The 8,848-nt window shown below is 46.3% G+C and overlaps 1 protein-coding gene across 1 annotated transcript; it reads right to left on the reverse strand.

The window, feature by feature from the left end:
* Positions 1–3,070: 3,070 nt before the first annotated feature.
* On the reverse strand, positions 3,071–7,825 carry LOC308679777 (uncharacterized protein). Its single transcript, XM_081347475.1, has 7 exons — positions 6,333–7,825; positions 5,964–6,119; positions 5,491–5,760; positions 4,480–4,635; positions 4,007–4,276; positions 3,637–3,792; positions 3,071–3,433 (listed from the first exon to the last, which is right to left on the reverse strand). The coding sequence occupies exons 1-7, from the start codon at positions 7,398–7,400 to the stop codon at positions 3,350–3,352; spliced, it is 2,160 nt and encodes a 719-aa protein (XP_081203601.1). The 5' UTR covers positions 7,401–7,825; the 3' UTR covers positions 3,071–3,349.
* Positions 7,826–8,848: the final 1,023 nt, after the last annotated feature.

An 8,848-nucleotide genomic window follows, 5' to 3' on the forward strand; every position in this document is an offset into this window, starting at 1 on the left:
GTCCTTAGCCCTACAAGCCTTTCGGTCGAAATTGGAGCGGCAACATGTACTGATTCGAACCGACAACACGTCTGTGGTCTCGTACATAAATCGCCAGGGCGGCGTGCGCTCCAGAGCTCTATTCAAACAGGCAGCGAGTCTCCTGTTGTGGGCAGACCGACACTTTCTCTCCATAAGAGAGGCTTCACCCAGGATCAGTTCAAATGATTTGGGATTGATTCGGGAGGGCGGAAGTGGATCTGTTTGCCACAAGCAAGAACACGCACTGTCAGACGTTCTTCTCACTAGCTCACTCCCTGCTGCCCCGATGCTCTGACATCACGTTGGCCGGAAGCCAGGCTTTACGCGTTCCCTCCGGTGAAGATTCTGCCTATGGTGTTGTGCAAAATCAGGGAGGAGAGAGCGTCAGTGATACTCGTGGCCCCGAACTGGCCGAATCAGCCCTGGTTCGTGGACCTGAGAGAGTTAATGGTGGCTCCCCCATGGCAAATCCCCCTCAGGAAGGACCTGCTGTCTCAGGCGAACGGCACGATATGGCACCCCAGCCCCAAGCTGTGGAACCTTCATGTGTGGCCGCTCTGGGGACCCTAAATGAGCGGGACGCTCTGCACTCACGAGTGCTGAGCACACTTACGGAGGCGCGCGCCTTCTACCAGGCGACTCTACGCTCTAAAGTGGGGAGTTTTCACAAAATGGTGCCAGGACATCGGTATTGACCCGGGGACCTGTTCCGTGTCGGATGTTTTGTGCTTTCTACAGCACAGAATGGATTGCGGGAGCTTGCCATCCACACTAAAGGTGTATGTGGCCGCTATTGCTGCTTTTGTTTCCCGGTTGACGGGCAATCAATCGGTAAGCACGCTCTGGTAATCAGTTTTGTCAGGGGAGTGAGGAGATTGTGTGCTTCACGGCCACCCTCCGTGCTGCCGTGGGATCTAGCTCTAGTTTTGAGGGCTCTATCTCTACCACCGTTCGAGCCCTTAGCTTCGATTACGGTTAAGGAGCTTTCCCTGAAGACGGCCTTGCTTCTTGCTCTAGGGTAAAGCGCTTTGGAGACTTACACGCGTTTTCGGTGAACGATGATTGCATCTGTTTTGGACCTGGCGACCAGGTTACGTTCCGAAGTCACTCAATCAGCACATGGTTGTTTCCCTGCCCGCCTTATCTGCTGAGCCGTCAGCCTCGCGTGACGCTGATGCTCAGAGCTCTGTTTGCCCTGTTAGGGCTTTGCGGATGTATGTGGATTGCTCGGCCGCCTTTCGTCAGTCGGACCAACTGTTCGTGTGCTTTGGTGGATGTAATAAGGGACGTGCTGTTTCAAAACAGAGACTTTCTCACTGGATTGTGGACGCTATTGCGTTGGCTTACGAATGCCAGGGGAAAGATTGTCAGAGCATCAGAGCTCATTCTACGAGGTCAATTGATTCCTCATGGGCCTAGTCTAGAGGTATGTCTATCCAGGATTTATGTCTTGCTGCTGGCTGGTCTTCCCAGAACACATTCGCCAGGTTTCACAAGCTGGATGTACCCTCTGTAGTGTCACAAGTACTTTCGGTGAGTTAAGTTTTATTCATGTGTTGTGAACTGTTATAACCAGCTATACAGTAGTTACCATGGCTGCTAACTCTGTGTTATGGTTTATAAGGTTTATGCAGTTGTCACCGCAAATGCCGTCGACTCTGTATTTAACTCTCGTGCTTGAGTGCTTATTGTGTTGTGTCTGCCCTATTCAGTACAGCCTTCGCGTTCATTGCATTAAGATATACAAAGTTTGTTTAGGGTCGGAGCAGATGTCTCATTGGTCTAGTTCCGCTTATCAGATGCGAGTACTCTTAGCGACGCGGCTATTGGCTAGAACTGTCTTGCTTACGTGTGGGTGTGGTTGACCCCGTTCTGGGCTTATCTTCACTGCTCTCACGGCGGGATTCATAGCGGACATAATGTTGAGTTACCGCCTTGAAAGGGAACGTCTCCGGTTACTATCGTAACCTCGGTTCTCTGAGAGGCGGGAACGAGACATTACGTTAGCCGCCGTGGTTACTGTTTGATCAGCTGTGCTAGCGTTCAGTCGTGATTCTGACGTAATTTTCGTGCCCATGCATTTTATACTGCCCGCTAACCTGTCAGTATTTGCATGCTTCGCGTCAATTGGCCAGCTTTGTCCGCCTGGTGGGCCGAGAACCTGCACAGCTTGAAAGGCAGGCTGCGGTCCGAACCCAATGCAGAGGAAGACAGGCACAGGTGCGCGGCAACAGTCTCCTCGACGGGGGGCATGCGCACAAAACCGTGGGCTTCCCTCCCATCCACGTGCACGAACATGGCCTGCGTGGCAGAGTGGGTGCGCGCCGATTGGGGTGCAGCCCACGACTTCACCACGTGCTCATGCACGTCTGGAAAGAACGGGGTTCTTCTCCTCGATGCAGCCTGGCGGCGACTCGACTGGAGGAACCACGAGTCCAACTTACTTTTCACAGGCTCGTCCGGTGCGTTCCAAGCGAGGTCCAGCTCTGTGACGGCCTTGCCGAGGAACCTGACGAGCTCCTCCTGGAGGTCTGCAGGGCCCTCTTGGTCGGGGTGGTCCGACTGAGACGCCCAATCCTTTTCCGACGCCGAGAGCGACATGGAGTCGTCTTCCTCGCCAGCTCCGAAGGAGACGAAGTTCGCAACGGCGTAGGGGGAGGCGGAAGCTATCGTCCGCGAAGATGACAGCGTCGAACTCGTCTTCGGGTGGGGGCGGGCCCACCAGCGGCTCGCTGGCGGCAGTGGGCCTCATCCCCGCTGTTGCCCGAGCCACTTCTCTTCTGGCTCTGAGGGCGCGCACTGGCAGCTCGGTGCAGTGGGCGCACGTGTTGTCCTTGAGTGCCGCCTCGGTGTGGGCGAGGCCCAGGCAGGTGACACAGAACTGGTGAAGGTCGGGCGGGTCAATGGGACAACCACATATCTGGAATGTAGCAGCCATCGGATGCGGAGAGGAAAAACAGGGGTGAGTAGTCCTCTGTTTGCAACTTCCACGATGACTTAGATAAGACTTCTAGCATGAAGAAAGAGATTCTGACGTAATTTTCGCACCCATGCATTTTATACTGCCCACTAACCTGTCAGTATTTGCATGGTTCGCGTCAATTGGCCAGCTGTCCCCAGCTGGCGTTAGCCCATAAGATTTCAGCGAAAGTGGGTTCCCATATACTGTACATCATAGCTGACATAATGTCTCGTTCCCACCTCTCAGGGAATCGAGGTTACGATAGTAACCAGAGACGTTTTTGCCTCTTTGAAATGTTGTCAGGCATGGTTATATCTGAAATTACACAACATTTTGCAAACATGCTACATAAATTGTCAATTTGGTCTAAGCTGTCTGGATCCGACTATTGGCTTTGATTTCCATCCACTGCTTTTTTCGTGGGGGTGACCAGTCCACTCCTGCACTGTCCTGTTGAAGGAACAGACATAATCATGTAATGCTGACCAGATTTAATAAATGATTCTTTAAGAAAATCTAAAGAAAAATTGCTTCTACCATTTCGATATGAGGCGTCTGAATTGAAAAGGATATGATTTGCATCCCAGATTAAATTATTAAAGTATTTCGCTTCTAAATCTTAGTAAAATTGAGAGATAGGAGGAGGGTCTAACCAATGCTCTTTTCCGGGTTGGCTGGGACCTGGACTGAAGTCTGTTCGGAGTTTCTGGGTTCGGTTGTGAAGTGGTTATCTGAGGGGCTGGATGGTTGTTGCGCCTCAGTTCCACACACAGTTTTTGTGGAGGTGCCTGGCACAGACCTGCGTTGTCCTGTTGAGAGAACAGATATAATCGTGCAATGCAGGGCAGGTTTAATGGCTGCTTCTTAGACTAAATCTAAAGGCGTATCTTTTTTTTATCATTTTGAAATATAAAAGGACTTTAAATTGAGGACCTAGAAAACATAGTAGCATAGTTAAAGGCAATGTTTACTTGTTTGAATACATTTTAAAATAAGTAAAAACAAGAGATATAAGGGACTTACAGAAGCTTCTGTGCTCTCTGAGATCTTGTTAATAACAGGTGCTCCCTGTGCGCAACACACAGGCGCTATCTCAGGCTCAGGGATCTTCTGTTTTTGCCTCTTTGAGATGTTGTCAGGCATGGCTATATCTGAAATTACACAACATTTTGCAAACATGCTACATAAATCGTCAATTTGGTCTAAGCTGCCTGGATCCGACTGTTGGCTGTTGACTTTGATTTCCATCCGCTGCTTTTTTCGTGGGGGTGACCAGTCCACTCCTGCACTGTCCTGTTGAAGGAACAGACATAATCATGTAACGCTGACCAGATTTAATAAATGATTCTTTAAGAAAATATAAAGAAAAATTGCTTCTACCATTTCGATATGAGGCGTCTGAATTGAAAAGCATATGATTTGCATCCCAGATTAAATTATTAAAGTATTTTGTTTCTAAATCTTAGTAAAATTGAGAGATAGGAGGAGGATCTAACCAATGCTCTTTTCCGGGTCGGCTGGGACCTGGACTGAAGTCTGTTCGGAGTTCCCGGGTTCGGTTGTGAAGTGGTTATCTGAGGGGCTGGATGGTTGTTGTGCCTCAGTTCCACACACAGTTTTTGTGGAGGTGCCTGGCACAGACCTGCGTTGTCCTGTTGAGAGAACAGATATAATCGTGCAATGCTGGGCAGGTTTAATGGCTGCTTCTTAGACTAAGGCCCCGTCCACACTACTGCGTTTTCGTTTAAAAACGGAGACCTTTTGCTACGTTTGCACCTCCCGTCCACACTAAAACAGCAAAAACGGAGACCCAAAACGGAGAAGTTTAGAAACGCTGCCGACCCATTTTTGGTTTTGAATCTCCGGAGGGCGTTTTAGTGTGGACGGATCAAAACGGAGGACTTTAGAAACGATGACGTAGTAGAGGCTCACGCTCGGCTCTATGATTGGGTGTCATCAGTCATGTCGTATATCTTTGCTAGCAGCTGTTGTGCAAGTAAATTCTGGATTTTACAATGCTATAACTGCCTACATGCGCCGGAGGCAAGCTATTATTCGAGCGATCTGTGACAATTCCCGTGTGCAGCGGCGGTATCGACCGTACATGGAGCGTCGGTTTTGGGTTAACCCGGGAAGAACCAGCGCATGGTGGGATAATTTTATCAATGAAGTTGTGTTTACACCGGCACGCGCATGCCCAGTGTTGGTGAATGGTCACGTGATCCGCGTTTTCAGTCGTTTTAATGTGGACGGAGATCAATTCTAATACGCAGCTAAAACGTTGGTGTGGACGGAGATCGTATTCGTTTTAATTATCCGTTTCTAAACGAAAACGCAGTAGTGTGGACGGGGCCTTAATCTAAAGGTGCATCTTTTTTTTATCATTTTGAAATATAAAAGGATTTTAAATTGAGGACCTAGAAAACATAGTAGCATAGTTAAAGGCAATGTTTACTTATTTGAATACATTTTAAAATAAGTAAAAACAAGAGATATAAGGGACTTACAGAAGCTTCTGTGCTCTCTGAGATCTTGTTAATAACAGGTGCTCCCTGTGCGCAACACACAGGCGCTATCTCAGGCTCAGGGATCTTCTGTTTTTGCCTCTTTGAGATGTTGTCAGGCATGGTTATATCTGAAATTACACAACATTTTGCAAACATGCTACATAAATCGTCAATTTGGTCTAAGCTGCCTGGATCCGACTGTTGGCTGTTGACTTTGATTTCCATCCGCTGCTTTTTTCGTGGGGGTGACCAGTCCACTCCTGCACTGTCCTGTTGAAGGAACAGACATAATCATGTAACGCTGACCAGATTTAATAAATGATTCTTTAAGAAAATATAAAGAAAAATTGCTTCTACCATTTCGATATGAGCTGTCTGAATTGAAAAGGATATGATTTGCATCCCAGATTAAATTATTAAAGTATTTCGCTTCTAAATCTTAGTAAAATTGAGAGATAGGAGGAGGGTCTAACCAGTGCTTTTTTCCGGGTCGGCTGGGACCTGGACTGAAGTCTGTTCGGAGTTCCCGGGTTCGGTTGTGAAGTGGTTATCTGAGGGGCTGGATGGTTGTTGCGCCTCAGTTCCACACACAATTTTTGTGGAGGTGCCTGGCACAGACCTGCGTTGTCCTGTTGAGAGAACAGATATAATCGTGCAATGCTGGGCAGGTTTAATGGCTGCTTCTTAGACTAAATCTAAAGGCGTATCTTTTTTTTTATCATTTTGAAATATAAAAGGATTTTAAATTGAGGACCTAGAAAACATAGTAGCAGTTAAAGGAAATGTTTACTTGTTTGAATACATTTTAAAATAAGTAAAAACAAGAGATATAAGGGACTTACAGAAGCTTCTGTGCTCTCTGAGATCTTGTTAATAACAGGTGCTCCCTGTGCGCAACACACAGGCGCTATCTCAGGCTCAGGGATCTTCTGTTTTTGCCTCTTTGAGATGATGTCAGGCATGGGTGGTCCTTGCAGAAAAGCTTGAGGCTTCTGCTGCAGCAGCTCCTGCCTTAGTGGCTCAGGGGTCTTTAGTTTTGGCCAATCTCCGATCTTGTCTGGCATTGGTGCTCCATGTGTGGAGCATATGAGCACCTTTGAGGCAGCCACTGGTGCCTTCTGTAGAGACTGGATGGGCATGGGTGTTTCTAAAGCGGCCTTTTTCAGATGTTCAATCAAATGTTCAGGGATCCTGAGCTGTCCTCTTTTTTGGGATCCTATGGGCACTGGCGCTTCCTTTGGAGATGCAGCAGGCACAGATGCTCTCTGTGGCTTTTTCTGCCTCCACTTTCTCCTCTGGTCCATGGCCATTATTCCATTAGAGAAACTTGAGTGCTGATCTTTCTCCAATGCATCACTGAAGACCAGGGATGAGGTGAGATCCTCTTTTTTAAAACTGTGAGAGTTCTGCTGGGACCGGACAAGCATACATTCTCCCTGTTTGGACCTGTCAGGCACAGGTGCTTTCGGTGTCTGCCGTCTCCACTGCTTCGTGGTCTTCAGTTCTCCCTCCACGTATTTCCCAGGCCTCCGCTTTCTCCACTGCCCTGTGGTCTTGGCAGGCACAGGTGCTCCCTGTGTGGACCTGGAAGAAAGGGGTGCTCCCTGCGTCATCTTCTGCCTCCCCTGCGGTGTGTTCTTCACTGTTGCATCAGAGACGTCCGAGTGCTGGGAATGAGCCTTCTCAGATGCATCACTGAAGACCAGGGATGTGGAGCATGATGTTTCTCCTGCCCCCCACTGGGCTGAGATGAGGTACCCATACTCAGGATGCTCAAATATGAGTTCTGAAGCTTCCACTATCGCCCACCACCGCCCTGCAGCAAGGCCCGTAATGAGCTCATGTGAGATTTTAGGAGATGAGGACTCCTCTGCACTCTCAAAAATGGTTGGCATGGTTGACATGCTCATATTGATGTTGGGTATGATGTAGAAAATTAACTAGAAGTGAACAATACTTTTTGCAATTTATATCTGTGAAACACTATGAAAAAAAGAGAAAGGGAAGAGATGATTTGAGTAAACATACAGTACAAGAATCTGAAAGCTTGTGTACAAGATTGAAAACATACATACTGAGTTTGATAATATTGTTGTGATCATGTTAGATTTTAAACATTAATCTGCCTTCCGCGTTCCGCCATTACTTCTCGAATAAAAAACAACAACATTGCGCGCTGCACTTGCGTCAGCCTGTTGCTGGCTGGACAGGATTTACAGTGAGTTATTAAAATCGCGATAATCAAACACGGTTTATAGTGAAACCTGTAATCGTCCCATCCCTAAAAGCCTATAGTCATTTTTTATTATGCCCGGTTATCGAGGCAAATTTGATTGCCAACTCGAATCATCTTAAGGCCAATAAGCATATCACTTCAGTGTGTCATTAGATCTGTTATCATTTTGTCAATGAAATATAAATTATCAACAATTATATATATATATATATATAAAGATTTGATCAATATTGATTCACATATCATCCTCTCATTTCCACACAACCCACCACTCTGTAGCCTAACTTACCATGCCTATCTAAATGTATAGCTACAGCAAATCAAGACAATAACATTCCACAGTTTGGATTCTTCTGCAAATTATGAAAAGATTAAATTCAGATCCCCAAACCCTGTGTAAAAACCATACTCACACAATCGCCAACTCGCTGCAAAAAGAATAAATCCGCTGCACTCGTAATGATAGACAGTAAGTTACATAAACTCGTAATACTCACGTTCTGAAGAATGCGACTATGACGTAACAATCGACCACACAAGTTTCAGACGATGCAGACAGATTCTATTGTGAAATTGTGAGTTATTTTGTTTTAAAACAATGTGAGGAATGTGCTGAAATTACTGTTTATGTATTATTTATTTATCAAATCTAGTAATTTAAAGGTAAATACAATAAAAAAGAACAAAAAAATCTCCAAAAAAAAGTTGCATTCAAAAATTGAAAAAATATTATCAAAATAAAATAAAATAAAATAAGCGTTCTAAACAAAAAACATAAGTAATTTTAGGGCTTCGGGTCATTTTGACTTGCGAGGGATATGTTACAAATTGCGAGGGAAGAATGAGGTTTACATTTTTGGATGAACTATCCGTTTAAAATGTAATCGGCTGGGGCACAAAACTAACCATGACCTGAAATGATAAAAAGTGGAGAACGCATACAGACCATAAGCCTATTAAAAAACAAAGTGTAAAAGTGTGCAAAATCTAACAAGATGTGTCTGGTTTTGAACTGATGAGATCTATGATTGTACGGACGTGTGTATGACAGCCAAGGCCGGACTTACCATTGGGCTTGACTGGGCTCAAGCCCATGGGCCCCGTCCAATAGGGGGCCCCGTC

The sequence above is a fragment of the Scardinius erythrophthalmus genome, assembly GCF_964197995.2.
Source record: "Scardinius erythrophthalmus genome assembly, chromosome: 2".
NCBI lineage: Eukaryota > Metazoa > Chordata > Actinopteri > Cypriniformes > Leuciscidae > Scardinius > Scardinius erythrophthalmus.

Excerpts from the sequence above, each read along its gene's own strand:
- LOC308679777 (XM_081347475.1), bottom strand. The coding sequence starts at position 7,400 with ATGAGCATGTCAACCATGCCAACCATTTTTGAGAGTGCAGAGGAGTCC. Across the intron at positions 4,636-5,490 it reads CAGAGAGCACAGAAGCTTCT|GACAACGCAGGTCTGTGCCA; the intron begins GTAAGTCCCTTA and ends TTCTCTCAACAG. Across the intron at positions 3,793-4,006 it reads CAGAGAGCACAGAAGCTTCT|GACAACGCAGGTCTGTGCCA; the intron begins GTAAGTCCCTTA and ends TTCTCTCAACAG.